Raw genomic sequence first — 22,164 nt, 5'->3', positions numbered from 1 at the left:
AAAGGAAATGCCATCACTAACTCAAAATGTCTAAGTGTAAACAACATCACGCTGCTTGCTTAGCGAGTACCGCTTCCTCCTGATTCGGCTCATACCGATGCACAAACCAGGGACCTCTGCCTCGCAAACACACGTATCTCACCCAGATGCACCATCGAAAAGTTTGCTAATTTGCAGCGCAAGTGGAGACACTTTAGGGTGAGGAGTGAGTTTCATAGATCCCCATCTGCTACACAAGCTCCAAGATGTCTGAGTGGCAGACTTCACATCCTAAATATGGTGGAACGCACCTTTTCACCTCACATCTTACTCCCGCCATACTTTTTTCAAAGTCAAGTCAAGCTAAATATTACTTTTCTTCCTATAAATGGAAGAGCAGGAGCTCTTCAGCTCCTCTTTCACCAGGACTTGTGACTCATTCTCACAGAGCCTTGAAGCAGGAGTCAATCATCATCAGATTCATTATTTAACAGACAACCTCTTCCACCCCTGCACACCCAAACAACCCCATAGGTCTTGTGTCATGCACCAGAGGGTCAGCAAAACACATTAGTAACACCGACACACAACAGTACATGTGACTCAACAGTCAGACACCTACGGTCAACGACTGTCTTCTCCATTAATGTGGAGATAAGAAATTATCTTATGATGACCCTTGACTGATGCTAGTCTCCCTTTGAAGACCGTTTGAAGACCATTTGAAGACCGCTTGAAGACCGTTTGAAGCACTTGAGCAATTTGGAAGGCATACAATTAGGTGTGAAAATCATGTCCCATTTCTTTTATTTTTTTACTGTGTGCATGGTTTTCAGATAACTCTCTAGGGACTTGTTCGACTTGCTTCAAATTCACTGAGCAATGACACTTGCTATTTGGAATGAGTCTTGTTTACAGTACTCCCAATAGACTGAGAGCATCCTTAAATTAAACGATGGTGTTTGCTTCCAGCAAACTGACTTGCGACATTTAACAAATATCGTCTCTCTCAGTGAGTGTAAAGTGACAAAAAGGGATTGCGTGAATTCTATTTTCATTGGCAACCATAACTTCTACATGATGGGAGCTGCACGAGGCGTAAAGTTCAATTTTAACGATCTGACAGCTTTTGATAGGTGAAAACATATGGGTGGAAGTTATATGAAGGTAATTTGGTAGGCTAGAACCTACACAGTCATTTGAAATCCATAAACGGGAGTGAACAAGGACAGAAGGGAGGGGACACCTTTTTTTAAATTGGAATGCAGCCCCAGAGTCACCTCCTCACATCTTCTCTTGTCCAAGTGGATCAGTTTGGCCCATGTGAGAGTGATAATGACAGACAGGCTGGTCGCTCCAGTGGCCCCGTGCAGGGTGAGAGGGAGGGAGGGTGATGGAATGGTGAGTTGGGGAGGTGACTGCCCGCCAAGCCTGTGAGACTGTGTGCCTGCGCCTGCAGGGCAGCGGGACCTGGAGGGAGTCCAGATGGACTATAAAAGGAGCTTCCCTTAATTCAGTTAGACACCAGTTGGTCTGAGAGGAACGGTCTGAGGGGGTGGAGGAGAATGCTGTGGAGAATGCCGGGTTTAGCCTCAGGTAAAATAGAGAGAGAGAGGCTTGGAGGAGAGGCCTGGCATAGAGACCTGCTAACTTCAGGTTGGTTTGAGGATGCATGCTCAGTCTCAGCTACTGTACGAGGACAGAAATGGGTATGACGATCTGTAACTGAAACTAAATTATCCTGGTCAGATTGGGTGGTGGTGGTGGTAAATGACAGCTGTTAATGGCATATAGTGTAGGTGAGCAGAGACTATAGCTCAGGTAGTGTTATTTTGTGTATTTTCCTGTATTTGTGTATTTTCCTGTTTTCTGTTTCAAGAAGTGAAATAGGCGAAGGCTGGTGTTTCAGAAGGGGGAAAAAAACGGAATAACATAAGTAGGTTGAAATGTAATCAGAAATTCATAGTGCTCACAAACTCTATCCATGAGCACCAAAAGGACGTAACTCAACCTTCCGCTCTAGCCTCCCTTGTTTCAATGCCAAACAGCTGACTCCTATTATCCACTGATTCTCTTTCACTCTAAACTCTTACTTCCACTCCCACAATGCAGCCTGTGGGAGCAGCCTGCTTCTTCCTGAAGCTATTGGGCCACAAAGGCTGAGAGTTGCCTTGGAGCAGCAGAGGTGTATAGAGAAACACTTCTGACTACAATCATTACCACAGAGCTGTGTGGGGCAACTCTGGACAAACACAGAGGCCTGGAATTGTTCTGCTTTCCTCTTGCCACTGGCAGTCTACATAACTGAAGTCCCTGAGGCTTTTTAAAAGTTGAATAGTCCAGCCTTCCATTACCAAAATAACTAATTTGGACAGCCATGTTCCCCCTAAGGACTGCAATAGCAAATGATTGCAGACTATTGCTACTGTAAATTGTTTAATTTAAATAGAATGAATATTGCTATTAAATAACTTGCTATGCTGCTCTTTCCTGGTCTGCCACCTTTACCTGCAACGGTACACTCTAATAATAATCTCAGCCCAATACTCTATAAGAAATGAACAATGGTACTAAATCCAATGTCAACTTGTACATGTATAGTTGAAAGCAATAAAAGGCCATTTCGATCTAAAATGAAGCCTTTCTCTAGCACCCATTCACATATCCCAGCCATGCAAATCACAGAGCCAGACAATTATCACTGTTTCCTTCCACCTGTCGACCTGGCAGCCTGTCATTATTACTTTGCAGGTTCTGACTGCTGTGGCTGTCACACACAACAGTGGATAAAAGAGGAGGACAGCTATAACACAGCACAACATCATTACAGCGCCCTACTGATTACACATGTGTATGCCTTGAGTTCCACTTTTATCAGATTGACAGCAGTGGATCTCCATAGTGTTACCCCCAGCAGGAAGAGCCTGTGATTTGCTGGCCCTGGTCAGCTGACTGAGTTCCCTGGATCTCCATAGTGTAGCTTTCTCAGTGCATGGCATTTGCTTTGTGTATGCTACAACAGCTTTGAACTTTCAGATTCTTTGAATCACACTCTTAGAAAAAATAAGTGCAGGCTAAATGTTTAGCTAACCCATGTATTATCCTAAACATCAACTACTACGACTAATAAAATACCAAATACCAAAGACTGTATTACTGTGTCCTGAGAAAGTGACTGATGGATTTCAAGACATTAAGCATCAGAACACAGAGCAGATTGGCTACAATATTCTTCCACTGGTTAGTCCTCCTCCAACAGAGAGTGAGAGGGAAGGAGGGAACAACCCCCCATCCTCACTCATCCCAGCTTTAATGGCCCATCGCCAGGGAGAGCACAATCTGCATGCAGCAAGCCGTTACAATGCACTAGGATAATCGGCATAGAACTCCCATATTCTTCATTACAGTCCAGCTGACAAGATCCATATCTCACTGTAAATGGCCCATCCAAAACCATTACCATGGGCTTGTATAAATATTTTACAAGTGTGAACAAGCGGAATCGCACAGGGCCATGCCAGATGAATTGCCGCAATAAATATGAATTTCCTTTTGCGCCTGTGTTATTCTTTTCCCACACAGAGAAGGTAAATTGGCTTCAGCAATCACAATCCATTAAGCCTATTGCATCCATAATTCTACATTTGCCACCAAGTTCACCCACTGTGGGAGGAATGTGATTTGTAGGACAATAGAGGCTTTGTTTTTGTCTGCTTTTAAAAATTCTGATTCTATACAGGTATAATGGATTTGGTTATCGGAGCACAGAAACCTCATGAGGGGACACTAAATTATTATCTAACACTTTGTCCACTCTGGTGGAAAGAATCTCCTGAGGAATGATTCATGTGATTAACTATACCCTGCTTTTGCATCCTCAGGCATCCTAAAACTGATCCAACACTGTACACTACACAAAAATGAATGTGTTGCATAATTTTTTATGTAATATTTTAATGTGATTGACTTGAAGGATTACTGTACAGATGAAATTATATTTTCTGATGGCTTATTCCTTTGTACAGCCTTTGTCCACCTTTGTTGTATATTATTAATACTGCAGCTCACCATTGTTCGCCACAGGCCTCCCATTCATCAATACACCTTTTAATTGTGACAGCAATTACTGGGAGTTTTGCTTTGTAATCTGTTGAATTTCAATGGCCTTTCATTACGGGATCTGTCCTCACACTTTACAATTTTCTCAAATGTACTCGCTGCTAATGTATAGTGACAGGGTTACATACAAGCAGAACGTATCTCAGGTGCTTGTTTATCAGAAAAGGTTGGAGTACATAATAGTAGGAATGGAGGAATACAACAGTGAAGGTTGCTAGGCGACTTTCTTCCACTAAACTAAACGCCCACCTCGGCTCCTGCAGAGTTCACACACACTGTACAGTAGTTAGACTTCCTGATGTTGTGACAGAGCGGGATGATGCTGAGTGCTGCTAAAGCCCCTCTTTCCCTTCCTGACTATTTGAATGCAGCATGGTGATGTCTCCAGAGATCAGCCTTCACACTTTTCACTCCTGCGTGGGAGAGGCAAGGCTGTGCTTAAAGGAGTCTGCAGAAATGCGGGTCTCTCGCTCTGTTTCAGTGAGGAGGAATGAAAGGGGATAGAATAGTTCTGCTGCCGACAGAGCCCTGTTCTGTTTAGAACATGTGTTTGATATGAAACGGCACAGCGTCACAACGTAACATGTGGCATTCACCTGTTACTGACTCCTGACAGGTTAATCTGAAGTGGTCTGTTGTAGGACCTGACTGACTACATTGTTCATAGTTTAGTTAAAAAACTACAAATACATATGTTCATTGTACAGAAATAATGTTAACATCTGGACTGAGACTGATAGGCTAGCTAACAGCTACGAGAGCAAAACGGTGTAACTTGTTAAAGCTTATTAAACCTCGTTAATGATGCACTACATGACCAAAAGTATGTGAACACCTGCTTGTTGAACATCTCATTCCAAAACCATGGGCATTAATATGGAGTTGGTCACCCCTTTGCTGTATTAACAACCTCCACTCTTCTGCGAAGGCTTTCCACTAGATGTTGGAACATTGCTACGGGGACTTGCTTCCATTCAGCCACCAGAGCATTAGTGAGGTCGAAAACTGATGTTGGGCGATTAGGCCTGGCTCGCAGTCGGCGTTCCAATTCATCCCAAAGGTGTTTGATGAAGTTGAGGTCAGGGCTTTGTGCAGGCCAGTCAAATTCTTCCACACCGATCTCGACAAACCATTTCTGTATGCAAATCGCTTTGTGAACGGGGGCATTGTCATGCTGAAACAGGAAAGGGCCTTCCCAAACTGTTGCCACAGAGCTGGAAGCACAGAATCGTCTAGAATGTAATTGTATGCTGTAGCGTTAAGATTTCCCTTCACTGGAACTAAGGGGCCTAGCCCGAACCATGAAAAACAGCCCTAGACCATTATTCCTCCTCCACCTAACTTTACAGTTGGCACAATGCATTGAATTGGAATTGTAGTGTACTTCCTGAATTGACTGGAATTTAAATGGAATTGACACCAACCCTGCTATAAATGTATATCCTGTAGTGCATACAATGCTGCAGTGCATTACATCAGATCTCATAAAGATACAGATAATACGTTTCCCCACTATGCCGGACCAGGGCAGAATTAAATTGAATTGAAATTCAATCTGTGGATGAGGATCGTCTATATGAGGTCTGATACATATTGATAGTATCTACAGTTCATCACTAGGGCCAAGCTTCCTGCCATCCAGGACCTCTATACCAGGCGATGTCAGAAGAAGGCCCAAAAAATTGTCAAAAACTCCAGCCACCCAAGTCATAGACTGTTCTCTCTGCTACTGCTACGGCAAGAGGTACCAGGAGCGCCAAGTCTGGGACCAAAAGGCTCCTTAACCGCTTCTACCCCCAAGCCATAAGACTGCTGAATTTTTTTGCATTGACTCTCTTGCACAGACTCTACGCACACTCACTGGATTCTAACCACACACTCACACATACTACACTGACACTCCAACACACACACACAAGCATATTCACGCCACACACACACACACGCACGCACGCACACACACACACACACACACACCTTCACATACGCTGCTGCTACTCTCTGTTTATTATCTATTCATAGTCACTTTACCCCTACCTACATGTACATATTACATCAATTACCTCGACTAACCCGTACCCCTGAACATTGACTCCGTATCAATACCTCTTGTTTGTAGCCTCGTTAGTGTTATTTTATAGTGTTACTATTTTTCCTTTAGCTTATTTAGCAAATTTTTCTTGATTACTTTTTTAAAACTGCATTGTTGGTTAAGGACTTGTAAGTAAGCATTTCACAGTAAGATCTACACCTGTTGCATTCGGCGCATGTGACAAATACAATTTGATTTGATTTGATTATCCAGCCGTGCTGAGTCTACATTACAGGCTGACGCGTGCGCGAGCTTTGTAAAATAAATGTACACATACATGTTATTCAATCATTGCACCCACACTGCTCGCGAGCGTCAACGAGCGTCTGCGTAGCCAGGCGCTAAAATAGAACTTGTGACACTTGACGCGCTGCAAGTCCCCCTCTCCCATCTCCTCATTGGTTTTTAGGAGCATATACCCACGTGGGTAATCGAAAGATGAACGGAGGTCCACACTCCAGTTCAGTTGGTGGTGGTAATGCACCTTAAAGTTGGTTGCCAACCGCAATATAAAGTCCAAAAAGAAGAAGAACCCTGAAGGAGGAGAGATTACTAGAAACTTACTCGGTTTACCCTTTTATCTGTTGATTAATTGTCGGAGTAGAGGGCCTTGTGCATTTCAGGTAAAATCACAATGTTTATATCCCAAGACAAATTAACTAGCAACAGCAAGCTAGCTAGCTAAATTGCCATACATGTTTCATGGTTTTCGACCTGTCCCGAAGTTAATATAGTTGGTTCAGAGTTTGTTTTGATATTTCAACCTGCGTGTCCCGATCGCATCTGGTGTGGGGGGACAAAATCAATGTGCGATGGCACACGTGGATGCCCGGTCTGGTCAGCATGTTAGAGCAATGCAAATGAGTGTGTCTCAACAGCCCAGCCTTGAGTTTGCCTCAGCAATTTACCAGGCTGAATATGTCATTCTGTATCCAAAACAATGGGAGCAGAGTATTTAGTATTTATTAGGATCCCCATTAAGGCAGCAGCTACTCTTCCTGGGTTCCAAGCAGCATTAAAACAATTACATCAAAACAAAACAAAACAACAGCCTACATTCTAAATAAAAACAATACATCATACAATACATTATTACATTATTACTCTCTTATTACAAATGTCCAATATAAAATCCACAATACCACAATACCACAATATTACAATGTGTGTGTAGAGTGTGTGTGTTAGAGTGTGTGTGCGTATGTGTGTGTGTTTGTGTCTCTTCACAGTCCGTGTTGTGCCGTGATGTGTTGTTTTATTGGTTTTTAAAAATCAGATTTTACTGCTCGCTTGAGTTACTTGATGTGGAAGAGAGTTCCATGTAGTCATGGCTCTATGTAGTACTGCACATTTCCCAGAGTCTTTTCTGGACTTAGGGACTGTGAAGAGACCCTTGGTGGCATGTCATGTGGGGGGTATGGGTGTCTGAGCTGTGTGTTAGTTGTTTGAACAGACAGTTCAGTGCTTTCAACATGTCAATACCGCTTACAAACATGGAAATGTGAGCCAGGAGAGATTGACATGCATGTTATTGATATTGGCCCTCTGTGTACATCTAAGGGCCAGCCATGCTGCTCTGTTCTGGGCCAACTGTAATTTGACTATGTTCTTCTTTGTGACACTTGACAATATAACTGGGCAGTAGTCCAGGTGTGATAAAACTAAGGTCTGTAGGCCTTGCTTAGTTGATTGTGATGTCATGAAATCAGAGCAGCGCTTTATCACACCCAGACCTCTCCACAATTTAGCTACCATTGCGTCAATATGTTTTGACCATGTCAGTTTACAATCTAGGGTTACACCAAGCAGTTTAGTCTCCTCAACTTGTTGAATTGCCACATCATTTATTACAAAATATAGATGAGGTTTGGGGTTTAGCGAAGGATTTGTCCCAAATACCATGCATTTAGTTTTTGAAATACAATATTTATGACTAGCTTATTACTTGTCACCCATTCTAGAACTGACTGCAGCTCTTTGTTAAGTGTTGTTGTGATTTCACTTGCTGTGGTACACTCTTAGAAAAAAGGTGCTATCTAGAACCAAAAAAAGGGTTGTTTGGCTGTCCCCATAGGTGAACCCTTTGAAGAACCCCTTTTGGTTCCAGGCAGAACCGTTTTGGAATCCTTTTTTTCTAAGTATTTGACGTGTATAATATTTAGTAATCAGTGTACATAGACACACAGGCTTTACTCAATACTACTGGTAGGTCATTAGTAAAAAAAAAAAAAAAAAAAGTAAGGGGCCAAGAGGAGTGCTGGAGATGAAAGGAAGGGTGTTTAACATGGAAGGAGAGAGAGACGGAGGGTGATAACATTCCCTATACAAACAGAATACATTTGGTTTTACCTTGGCTCCTGCATGACACATTATACTGTGAATGTTCCTACAAATAGAATGTGCCAAGCAGCGAGTTATTCATTTCACAAACAAAACATTTATACAGTATGTTAAAGCATATCTATTCTGTTCCCTTACTGAGATCATCACTCCTTAGCCACATCACATGAGACTACCCAGATCTACAGTAGTAGAGTAAAACTATCAGCAGTTTGAAGCCATATTCCTGAAGCAGATACGGTGTCTAATCAGTAAAAGGCTCCTTGGAGTTGTAGTAAGATTTGTCCTGGCAGGTGCAAAGTTATCTAAGGATCCCAACAGGCTAGTTCCAGAAGGAGACAGATGCTCCTATCCTCTTATAAATCTGGATTTTGTCCTGCTTTGATGGAGAGATTAAGTCATGACCACAGTCTCAGTGGAACCTTTGAGGATAATGAAAGTCCAAACCAGGGGTGTCTGGTTTTGAAAGGTTCCACCTCTCTCACTGTGGCACTCATGACAGCCTTGGTGAGCCAAAGGCCTTGGCAGGATCAGCCTGGCCTGCCAGTGAACTGCACTGCTGGCAAACTCCGAGCTCAACTGAGGCCCTGTATTTAGTATTAGATGATCTGGGGGGACAGTTTGTGGAGGAAAGGTAGGAGGAGAAGGAGAGGCTGGGACAGTTTGGAGCAGTAGGGGGCTGTTGGGTCAGTGGAAGCCCAATTCATTTTTAGTTGGGAAAAAGAGAATAGGGGTTAATAATAGAACTGCTTCAACTGCTGGGTCCACTTGCCATGGTCGACAATAATAATACACCCTCTGCTGTTGGCTGAATGAATTTGGACTTTTGCAGGCTACAGCAAGGATTGTCGGTTTAATTTGGGCAATAACTTACATTCTCTCTCTAATGACAACTCTGTTGACAACTCTGTTGTGAATCTGTCACAGGTCTCAAACTAATCTTTTTTGCTTTAAAGTGGCAATCTGCAGTTGCTACATCCATTTTTGGACTTATAAATTAATGTTATGTACCCATTGACTATTGAAGAATATAACTTAGAAATGCCTCAAGAGCATAGTTCAACTGTCGTACCCCATCAGAACCCAAAATACAGTGCCTTGCAAAAGTATTCATCCCTCTTGGCGTTTTTCCTATTTTGTTGCATTACAACCTGTAATTTAAATGGATTTTTATTTGGATTTCATGTAATGGACATACACAGAATAAAAAAATAACGGAAAAGTGGTGCGTGCAAATGTATTCACCCCCTTTGCTATGAAGCCCCTAAATAAGATCTGGTGCAACCAATTACCTTCAGAAGTCACATAATTAGTTTAATAAAGTCCACCTGTGTGCAATCTAAGTGTCACATGATCTGTCACATGCTCTCAGTATATATACACCTGTTCTGAAAGGCCCCAGAGTCTGCAACACCACTAAGCAAGGGGCACCACCAAGCAAGCGGCACCATGAAGACCAAGGAGCTCTCCAAACAGGTCAGGGACAAAGTTGTAGAGAAGTACATATCAGGGTTGGGTTCTAAAAAAATATCTGAAACTTTTAACATCCCACAGAGCACCATTAAATCCATTATTAAAAAATTGAAAGAATATGGCACCACAACAAGCCTGCCAAGAGAGGGCCGCCCACCAAAACTTATGGACCAGGCAAGGAGGGCATTAATCAGAGAGGCAACAAAGAGACCAAAGATAACCCTGAAGGAGCTGCAAAGCTCCACAGCGGAGATTGGAGTATCTGTCCATAGGACCACTTTAAGCCGTACACGCCACAGAGCTGGCCTTTACGGAAGAGTGGCCAGAAAAAAGCCATTGCTTAAAGAAAGGAAAAGAAAAGAAAACACATTTGGTGTTCGCCAAAAGGCATGTGGGAGACTTCCCAAATATATGGAAGGTACTCTGGTCAGATGAGACTAAAATTGAGCTTTTTGCCCATCAAGGAAAACGCTATGTCTGGCGCAAACCCAACACCTCTCTTCACCCCGAGAACACCATCCCCACAGTGAAGCATGGTGGTGGCAGCATCATGCTGTGGGGATGATAAAAGTAATCCTTCTACCCCCCCTCCCACCCCCCCATAATAATAAATAAAGTGGTTGTCCCACTGGCTATCATAAGTTGAATGCACCAATTTGTAAGTCACTCTGGATAAGAGCATCTGCTAAATGACGTAAACGTAAATGTAAATGTTTTTCATCAGCAGGGACTGGGAAACTGGTCAGAATTGAAGGAATGATGGATGGTGCTAAATACAGGGAAATTCTTGAGGGAAACCTGTTTCAGTCTTCCAGAGATTTGAGACTGGGACGGAGGTTCACCTTCCAGCAGGACAATGACCCTAAGCATACTGCTAAAGCAACACTCAAGTGGTTTAAGGGGAAACATTTAAATGTCTTGGAATGGCCTAGTCAAAGCCCAGACCTCAATCCAATTGAGAATCTGTGGTATGACTTAAAGATTGCTGTACACCAGCGGAACCCATCCAACTTGAAGGAGCTGGAGCAGTTTTGCCTTGAAGAATGGGCAAAAATCCCAAGCTTATAGAGACATACCCCAAGAGACTTGCAGCTGTAATTGCTGCAAAAGGTGGCTCTACAAAATGTTGACTTTAGGGGGGTGAATAGTTATGCACGCTCAAGTTTTCAGTTTTTTTGTTTTATTTCTTGTTTGTTTCACAATGAAAAATATTTTACATCTTCAAAGTGGTAGGCATGTTGTGTAAATCAAATGATACCAGGTTGTATTCAACAAAATAGGAAAAATGCCAAGGGGGGTAACTACTTTCGCAAGCCACTGTATAAGCTTGTTTTACTCCAATGTTTGTAAACAATGCAAACAAACACTACATGCCTCAAAACATGGTTAAAACTATAATGTTGATATCATGGATGGCCAGTCCTTGCATCCATAGCTCAGTCTATGAATTTGAGAGTGGTTATATTTCTTCAGCCCCATCATGCCAGGGTTGTGGGTTCGTTTCCCACGGGGGGCCAATATGAAAAATGTATGCACTCACTAACTGTAAGTCGCTCTGGATAAGAGCGTCTGCTAAAATGACTAAAATGTTTTAAAAAATCACTCAGCTTTTTACCAAAACGGGTGGGGAGTTCGCTTTGTTATTTTTTGAACTGCTGATTGCCGCTGTACGTTTCATTCACCCCTTCTGTCACCCCAAAATGCTAATGTAGGCCCAAAAGCAAAACAAGATAAAATTAATTGAAAACACTCCTCGGCAGATGATGACATTATTATTTAACCTCTGTGTTAAAAACTGTGAGGAATAAAAGTTACACAGCGATTCAAGAGGAATCTGTGGCTAAAGCTATTAAAGTGATGAAAGAGCCATTTGGAAGGGGATGTAATGGAGAGGATGGTGAGATAATGGTAGAGCTCTCTACTCGGCACAATCTGTCCCTCACGTTTCATCTCACAATGACAAAGTTCACAGAGATGGCAGATGGCCCACCCTCGACTCCCGGATCAATACGGAAAAGGACATGATATATCAAATGACTTTTAAGGAAATGATACCCATGGAGTTTCCTGGGTTGAACTCAATTAAAATCCCTGTAGCCAGACACTTCAAATGGCCGTGCATTGGGACCTGGTGGGTTTTGATGCTTTTTTGTCATCTTCCCCCAAAACAAGGCAGAAATGCAACATATTTAGTCAGTTATTATAGTTTTGTGTTTTTATATTAGTTTTTATTTCTATTAGCTTCACGATTATAATTTGATATTCAGTTTAGGTTCAGTTAGTTTTCAGAACCACTTTACTCGTTTTTATTTAGTTTTTATTTCAATTTCATTTCTATAATATTTAGTTTCAATTTTAGTGTTAATGACAGAAAGTAGCCTATGCGTTCGAGGCTAGGAGCCATTTATGTGTTGTTATAGTTTTTGTGTTTTTGGGATGTCATTTCCTGCCACTGTGAGGCAGTAATGCACAAGGTGATGGGTCAGGTCATAGGTTAGATTCAGCAAGATGACGTATATGCAGTAAAAACCCATAAGTGTCTGACTTTCGGCTGTCACAGATGCACCTCCTCCGACTTCACTCCTCGACTTTAGTCTACAAGTCTACTCTGATTGATCTTATTTTATTGAATACACCAGAGAAAAATGTTTCTACTGGTGTCTTTGCCCAAGACATTAGTGACCATTGCCCAGTTGTTAGGGGTTAATACGGGCAAAACTAAATGCATGTTGTTTTCAAGTTCTCGTAAGATTGTCTCAGATGGATTACATCTTTGCTCATCGGATGGTTCTTTAATCAAACGAGTCCCTGCATACAAATACCTCGGTATTTGGATTGACAGTGATTTATTACTGAGCTTGTTAAGAAACACAGCTCTTGTGTCTCTCTAGTCAGCAGGAAGCAGATTGTGCAGTCAACCTTTCTACCAGTTCTTGATTATGGTGATACTATTTATCAAAGTGCAGCTGCCTCTACTCCTAAACCCTTGGATGTTGTTTTTCATAGTGGCCTTCGTTTTATCACAGGAGACAGTTTTATTACTCATCACTGTATTCTTTACCAAAAGGTTGGCTGGTCCTCTTTGAAGTCACGCTCTTTTTGTTTACAAAGCCCTGCTCTACAAACTTCCGACTTACATAACATCACTGTTAACATTTAAAATGACAAGTTATCAAACCCGTGCACAGGGTTGGTTAACTCTGGAGACTCCTTTCGTGTCTAGAGAGTTAGGTAAATCAGCCTTTAATTTCCTTGCACCTTACTAGTGGAATGATCTACAATACACTTTAAAATTGGAGGAATTGGTGCCTCTAGGGCATTTCAGATTGTTGATAGGGGATATTTTTACTGAATAATGTTTTTAATGATTGTGTTTTGCTTTTTGTGTATTGTTGTGTATAATAACGTGTATTGTATTGTGTATATGAATGTGTAGTTTAAAGTGTTTATTGTATTTTAATGTGTATTGTGGTGCTATACAGGGCTCATTTGGTAAAGAGACCTTGGTCTCAGCACTGACTCCATGTCAAAATAAAGGTTAAATAAAACATCAATAAATCGGTTGCTTTAGCTTACCACTCAAAAGTGCCCTATATCTGTGGTAGTGCTCCTGGCAACTTCATCTCACTGAGTCTATCTTTAAATAATAATAAAAAACGGTTATATACAGTATACTATAGTAATGAATGTAGTGTTTTTGCAGACCGTACTATACTGTAATGTTTTTGCGGACTGAACTATACTGTAGTGTTTACTGTAGTGTTTTTGCAGACATTACTGTAGTATTTACTATAGTGTTTTTGTTTTATTATCATTGAGATAGCAGTGGGGGCTTTGTCCTTGAGGAAACCTACTGGACAAAATACTCAAAGAGCAAATGTTCCATAACCTGTAGGTAGGACTGAGGTCTGAACAGACAGTTCAGAGCTTCTGCTCTTTTTAATAAGCGTTTGGGAACACAATATATGGTCTATACTTGGCATGTAGGTTTCTCACTTATGGGTGGCACAAATTGGGATATGGGGGATGGTAATGGGCAGGGTAAATGCAAATTAAATACTGTAGTTTATAATATAGTAATTACTGTAGTGTTTTTTGCAGCGATCACTGTAGTATTTACTATATTGTCTTTGCGGTCTGTAGTATACTGTAGTGTTTACTATAGTATACTACAACATTCTATAGTAAGTACTACACATTACATTTTTTTGTCATTTAGCAGACACACTTATTCAGAGCGACTTACAGGAGCAATAAGTGCCTTGCTCAACCTAGGTAGCTCGGGATTTGAACCAGCAACCTCTTTGTTACTGGCCCAACGCTCTTAACCACTAGACTGTCAGCCTCCCAAATGATCAATGTATACTACAGTGTGTAGTATAGTATTCTACAGTATACTACAGTTTAGTACAGAATTCTATAGTATGTACTGTAGTATTTTATAGTAAACTGTAGTATTTTTTCATGTGGGTACTGAGGCTACTAAGCTGTATCACTGAGGTTAGTGGAGGAGTCTCACTGTACAGTACACACACCCACGCACTGTGCACACACTAAGGAAAGGAGATAGACAGCTATTAAGAAGACATTTCAGATTTTTCAAGGACCCTTTTCCTCTGCTTCTCTGTTTTGCAGGTTAGCGCTTTTCCTCATTAATCTTGTTCTGGAGTCAGCTCTGCCCCGAAGGCAGAAATTATGTAATTGGTTGACTCAATGGTGAGGGTGGAGCTTACAGAGGGCATTTTATCACTTTATCATAAAAGCTGGAAATATATGCTTTAATAGGATTGCACTAGCCTAACTGTTATGTTCTATAGGGGGAGTTTAGGTGTGATGAATAGAGAGACCATCCACAGTTAGAGACAGATTGCTTTCTTCAGAAACTGGCAATGAGATTGTTTTTTTCATATGTTTTTTTTTCCTAATCATGGCATGCTTAAGCAATAAGGCACAAGGGGGTGTGGTATATGGCCAATATACCACGGCTAAGGGTTGTTCTCAGGCACGATGCATCGCGGAGTGCCTGGACACAGCCCTTAGCCGTGGTATATTGGCCACATACCACAAACCCCCAAGGTGCCTTATTGCTATTACAAACTGGTTACCAATGTAATTAGAGCAGTAAAAATAAATGTTTTGTCATACCCGTGGTATCACGGTTAGCCAATCAGCATTCAGGGCTCGAACCAGACAGTTTATAAGTGAGCATAATGTCTGTAGAGTATAGCACAGACTGTGCTCTCTTGATAATTGAGAACAGACAATGCCCTGTAATGTTCATGTTTAGCCAATCTGAAATCACTCTAAACCTCTAATATAAACGTAAACCTGCAACCACAGAGAAAATGGACCGCAATGAAAGTCACTATTTCTGGAGCTTGAGTTTAGTTCTAATGAGATGATTAAGGCAAGGTTCTTACTTGGATCAGATAAGATGGAGTCCGTCTTGGGCAGGAACTGGTCACAGCGTATACCCTGGTAGCCTTCTCTACACCTGTGAATAAAAATACATTTCAGTCAACACATTGGGAACTTGGGGTGAAGCAGGGTTAGAACATTTAAAAATGTGTGCAAAAAAAAGTGAAGAGTGGTTAGAGGCTATGGTACATGGCTGGCAATAAAATATGCTGTTTCATGATACAATTATTGTTCAAGCTCAACTCAATTTTTTTCTGTGTCCAGGAGCATCAAAAAGGAAATATACATGGAATCCATCTCTTCCTTCTCTATTTGCTCACTCTCTCCCTCTTTCTCTCTCTCCCTCTTGCTCTTTGACTTCTCAGAAGCTCTCAGCCCTAATCCCTGTGCCAGGCTATAGAACCATGTCCTCAGGACCAACAGCTGAAGCACACACAGCATTCATATGTGACCTGTCCACACAGAGCACAGAAACTGCATATAATGCTAAGAGGCTTACACCAGGCCTAGGTTTGACATACTGTATCAAAGCTCAAACTTTCCTCCAAAGCCTCAGAGCTTCTTTTGTCTTGGGGTTTTAGCTTAATTTTCAATCATTAGGCGGACCTGCTTTTTCACACATGGTCATGCATTAAACCCATGCATTGATACGTATGAGATTTGCTGGAAAATGTACCCACACCATGACTCAGTAAAACTCGATTAATTAATATTGATTTAAAGTTACATGTAAATTAAGTCAGGGTTGCGGCCTGATAACATATATTATATGAGTCACATTTGTTCAGCATTAAACATTTCCCATACTCCAGGAGCCAGAAGGAAGGAGGCGATTTATATTCTCAATCCACATACTGATGGAGAGCTGTCCCCAATCAGAAAGTCCCTTCCTACTGACAAGAAACTTGCAAACCGGTGACTTTGAACAAATGTATTTTTCATTCTCTGGAATCTCTTTGTAAATTAGCAGTTTCCCTGACAGTCGATGTCGGCGAACCTGACTATCGTAAAACTTTAAGAAGAGGCCCCCCTCGTTGCACAAATTGGAGGAGAAGCAGATCATTAAAATAATGGTGTTTTGGTGGTGGCGGTAAGGAGGGCAAGAATGACACGGCCATTAGGAGGAACTGTGTAAGCAAAAGGCAGTAAGACGTTGTAATTAAATGGTCTGAAGAAACCAGGGGATGGTAAAGAGGAGAGAGAGAGAAAAGGACTAAGGCTTCATACACGTATGTGGACACTCACGCACTCACACACACACACACGCACATGCCCCCACATACAGACACACAGTTACACACACACACACCACAGTGCTCAAGGCTGTGACAGATCCAACATGTTACCATTCAAATCATTGTGTGTTCACTCCGATTCCTTGAGAGAGATGCAACACAATAAAACTGCAGTGTGTTTCAAATGGGCCCAGCGGGTTGCTTTGCAAGCAGGTTAATCAAATATATTTTCCAATGCCTGTCTGTCTCAGACTCAAGACCAAACAGCATCATTGCTTTCTCCGGAGAATGCATGAGAATGTTTACAAGAATCGGTGTCCTTTGACTGTATAATACACATGGCCAAAAGTATGTGGACACCCATTTAAATTAGTGGATTAGGCTATTTCAGCCACATCCGTTGCTGACAGGTATATAAAATTGAGCGCATAGCCATGCAATCGCCATAGACACACATTGGCAGTAGAATGGCCCGTACCGAAGAGCTCAGTGACTTTCAACGTGACACTGTCATAGGATGCCACCTTTCCAACAAGTCAGTTCATCAAATTTCTGCCCTACTAGAGCTGCCCCGTTCAAATGTAAGTGCTGTTATTGTGAAGTGGAAATGTCTAGGAGCAACAACGGCTCAGCTGCGAAGTGGTAGGCCACACAAGCTCACAGAACGGGACCGCCGAGGGCGTAGCGCGTAGAAATCGCCTGTTCTTGGTTGCAACACTCACTACAGAGTTCCAAATTGCCTCTGGAAGCAACTTCAGGACAAGAACTGTTCGTCGGGAGCTTCATGAAATGGGTTTCCATGGCCGAGCAGCCGCACACAAACCTAAGATCACCATGCGCAATGTTGGCTGAAGTGGTGTAAAGCTTGCCGCCGTTGGACTCTAGAGTAGTGGAAACGCGTTCTCTGGAGTGATGAATCACGCTTCACCATCTGGCAGTCCAAAGGACAAATCTGGGTTTGGCGGATGCCAGGAGAACGCTACCTGCCCCAATGCATAGTGCCAACTGTAAAGTAGGGTGGATGAGGAATAATGTTCTGGGGCTGTTTTTCATGGTTCAGGCTAGGCCTCTTAGTTCCAATGAAGGGAAATCTTAACGCTACAGCATACAATGACATTCTAGACGATTCTGTGCTTCCCCCGCACATTGACTCGGTACCGGTATATAGCCTCATTATTGTAAAAAAAATATTTTTTACTTTAATTTATTTAGCAAATATATTCTTAACTCTATTTTCTTAAAACTGCATTGTTAGTTAAGGGCTTGTAAGTAAGCATTTCACTGTAAGGTCTACACCTGTTGTATTCAGCGTGACAAATAACATTTGAACAGAACTTTTCCTGTTTCAGCATGACAATGCCCCCGTGCACAAAGCAAGGTCCATACAGAAATGGTTTGTCAAGATCGGTGTGGAAAAACTTGACTGGCCTGCACAGAGCCCTGACCTCAACCCCATCGAACACCTTTGGGATGAATTGGAACGCCGACTGCGAGCCAGGCCTAATCGTCCAACATCAGTGCCCGACCTCACTAATGCTCTTGTGGCTGAATGGAAGCAAGTCCCAGCAGCAATGTTCCAACATCTAGTGGAGGCTGTTATAGCAGCAAAGGGGGGGATCAGCTCCATATTAATGCCCATGATTTTGTAATGAGATGTTTTGAGCAGGTGTCTAGATACTTTTGGCCATGTAGTGTATATTTGTATGTTCATTGCATTTATTTGTACTTCTTTGCCATGGTATGGGAAATGTATGTGAATATATTGTATTTTTGCATATTATGTGCATACTGTACATGTGTTTTTCCTTGGCCATCATTGCATATTCAGTCACACAATTCTCATGGCAGGCCCGTCTCCTTCCTGTGTCGCTCTCACGTTGCCCTCTGGTTACGACGCCACACTCTCTCCCAATCCCACTTGGCGCAGTTTCCTGCCACTGTGTTTCTCGCCTGAAAACCTGCACCAGAATATTCATTAGTCTCTGGGACAAGTAAATGGAAATGTGATATTTCTCTGAAGGAGGCAGAAGGTATTGAAAGCTGCTCTGGTTTTAATTAGCGCCACAGTCATTAATTAGCATGAACAAACATGGGAGGGGGGTTGTACAACGAGGTGTAGATCTCACTAACCAATGGAGCCTGATGCACAAAGCTCTGTAGACAGGAGATAGATATAAATATAAGGCCTCAGGTTTATCCAAGGATGTGGGGACACACACACATCAGAACATGTGCAGGGCATCAACAGACTCAATTGGAAAAGTTCAGAGGTTCCCGTGTGGGAAACTATTTTGTCTATATATACTTTAGTCTACTGTACTATCATACTATATTGAATTTACAGTGTATCCTTTCTTGTTGTTAATATGTTTTCATGACTTTTAGAGACAAACATCAAAATGGTATGACATTATGGTATTATATCATAGCATAGCCTTTTACAGATATAGCCTTTTACAGATATAAATCCTTATGATACTTTGCAGTTGGATTTGCACAACAGCACATTGGATTTGTTGTACTCTTCTAGATTATTTAAATTATGAAATGGTGGACATTGGGAAATGTCAGCCAACTGCCTTAAATTTGATCTGGTTAAAAGAACATTAGCATGCTGTAGGCAGTCGGCCTTTCATTAGGCTGAGGTGGTATAATCCCATGGGGCTGAGAGGTGTTAGAGAGAGAGAGGAAAGAGAGAGAGAGAGAGAGAGAGAGAGAGAGAGAGAGAGAGAGAGGGAAGAGAGAGGGAATGTTCATGCGTGCAAGAGAGAGCGAGCAGCAAATCACTGGCTGACTACTCATGTGCTCTATGCTCTGTATTTTGGTCAATAATTCTTCCTCTGTATTGTTTAAGTGCTATTCTGGGTTTGTGAGCCTTTATAATAAACATTTATCATGTCCCTTGATTTAACATCAGATATAGAACATTTGACATTTTGAAAAAACTATTCTCGGGCCCAAGCGACACAAGATAGATTATGGATCAAAACTATTTCCCCTCATGTTACTGTATGTCCTTTTGGTCTGCAGTCAAATGTGCAGCAACTGCCCCGAGGCAAGCGTTAAAGTCTATGTAAAGATGGGGCACAACAATCAATTTCTACAACTGTGACAGGACTTTTCAATTATTATATATCCTACCAGATTGCAACCCATTTTCTGAGCATAAAATGGCATTCTGGGCAAAGTGGACAATGGATATATTGTCTTCACTCCATCCTCTTAACTGCTTCACTTCACAAAACCTCATACCGTGTGGCCAAGTGGGCTTGACCCAGCATGAGGGTAGTCATAACTGTTAGCCACACGGCTAGCATTCATCCCCCCTGTGCTTTCAGGTTAGGAGAGCTGCTGGAACCGCTAGAGCTGAAGAAGGACTCTCACAGAGCCATTTTCTCAAGAGCGGAGCAAGCCATCAGATCAGGCTCAACAGGGCAGCTTGACACCTACACAGGGATGACAAGGGCGAGGGCCACTCACAAGCGGCTTGGCCCTTACGCTCTCTACACTCTGGAGTATCCATCTAGCCCTGGCCCTGACAGCATTACACACTTTAAAGCTACTACAGTTTCTCCTTCTCTCTCAATGGTTCAGAATGAGCTCAGTTAAGTATTGCACTCTCAGAAAATAGGTATATCTGTGGGATACTGAACAGGATCTTAATTTGACCTATATTGTCATGGCAACATTTAGCCCATAATGTTGCTTGATTGGTGGTTAGGCTATAAACTGGCCAAAAGTAGTCTACATGAAAAGTGTAATACTGTTAATATAACTGTATGTTTATGTCGGTTTTCAGTGAATTTATGTAAATGACAAAGCTCATCTGCATTTCCTGCGATGCAGGAAAATTCTGAGCAACAAAGAGTGATCAAATTAAGATCCTACATCTGTATGTAATAGCCTTTGTGTTTGTAGTTACTGTAGATGAGGGTTTGCTGGCACTCATACACTGAGTGTACAAAACATACACTTTCCATGACATAGACTATTCAGGTGAATCCAGGTGAAAGCTATGATCCCTTATTGAGGTTACCTGTTAAATCCACTTCAATCAGTGTAGCTGAAAGGGAGGAGACAGGTTAAAGAATGATTTTCAAGCCTTGAGACAATTAACACATTGATCGTGTATGTGTGCCATTCAGAGGGTGAATAGGCAAGACAAAATATGTACCTTTCTTTGAATAGTGTATGGTAGTAGCTGCGAGGCGCACCGGTTTGAGTGCAGTGGTGTAAAGTACTTAAGTAAAAATACTTAAAAGTACTACTTAAGTAGTATTTTGAATTTGCATACTTTACTTTACTATTTATATTTTTGACTACTTTTACTTTTACTTTACTACATTCCTAAAGAAAATGTTGTACTTTTTACTCCTTACATTTCCCCTGACACCCAAAAGTACTCTTTACATTTTGAATGCTTAGTAGGACAGAAAATGGTCCAATTTGCACACTTATCAATAGAACATCCCTGGTCATCTCTACTGCCTCTGATCTGGCGGACTCACTAAACACAAATGCTTTGTTTTTAAATGATGTCTGAGTGTTGGAGTGTGACCCTGGCTATCCGTAAATAAAAAATAAAAAAGAACATTATGCCGTCTGGTTTGGTTAATATAAGGAATTCTAAATTATTTGTACTTTTACTTTTACTTTTGATACTTAAGTATATTTTACCAACTACATTTACTTTTGATACTTAAGTATATTTAAAACCAAATACTTAGACTTTTACTCAAGTAGTATTTTACTGGGTGGCTTTCACTTTTACTTGAGTCATTTTCTATTAAGGATCTTTACTTTTACTCAAGTATGAGATTTGAGTACTTTTTCCACCACTGTTTGAGTGTGTCTAGAACTGCAACGCTGCTGGGGTTTTCACGCTCAACAGTTTCCCGTGTGTATCAAGAATGGTCCACCACCCAAAGGACATCCAGCCAACTTGACACAACTGTGGGAAGCATTGGAGTCAATACGGGCTAGCAACCCTGTGGAACGCTTTCGATGGGAGTCAACATGGGCCAGAATCCCTGTGGAACGCTTTCAAAACCTTGTAGCCCATGCCCTGACGAATTGAAGCTGTTCTGAGGGCAAAAGGGGTGCAACTCAACATTGAAAAAGGTGTTCCTAATGTTTTGTACACTCAGTGTATATGAGAGCAGGGTGATTTTCTTAGGAGTGGAGAGTCACTGTCCTTTCATATTTTGGAATTATTTTATTGACAAACAGTTGAGAAATAGAGTGGGAGACCGGTAAAGATGAGACACATTGAGTCTCGGGCAGGGAGTTGCATATGTTTATAGTGTCACCCACAGCTTCGTACAAGAACAGGCAACATTTGTCCAATAATTGGAAATACCAACAGGCTGAAAAAATCCAGAGAGAACTGAAAAGACAAGTTTCTTTCCATACACTGCTCAATATTCTCTTTGGTATAATGAATCAAATTATTGTATTGTATAATACTCCAGAGTATGGCAAGGACTTTTTTTAAATCTCACCTTTAGT

The 22,164-nt window shown here is 41.6% G+C and overlaps 1 protein-coding gene across 1 annotated transcript in view; it reads right to left on the bottom strand.

Annotated features, from left to right (window-relative positions):
* Positions 1-22,164, bottom strand: part of LOC311110796 (pro-neuregulin-3, membrane-bound isoform-like) — a gene marked incomplete at both ends in the record, with an annotated part of 437,403 nt that overhangs the window by 69,713 nt on the left and 345,526 nt on the right. The window contains one exon of the mRNA XM_084153362.1: positions 15,424-15,497. Coding sequence (XP_084009488.1) covers positions 15,424-15,497 — 74 coding nt within the window. The remainder of the gene's footprint in view (positions 1-15,423; positions 15,498-22,164) is intronic.

This window comes from Coregonus lavaretus, assembly GCF_964263955.1.
Source record: "Coregonus lavaretus genome assembly, chromosome: 36".
NCBI classification, from domain to species: Eukaryota; Metazoa; Chordata; class Actinopteri; order Salmoniformes; family Salmonidae; genus Coregonus; species Coregonus lavaretus.
The sequence above is the reverse complement of the archived record's forward strand: the minus strand, read 5'-3'. Positions and strand labels throughout refer to the sequence as shown.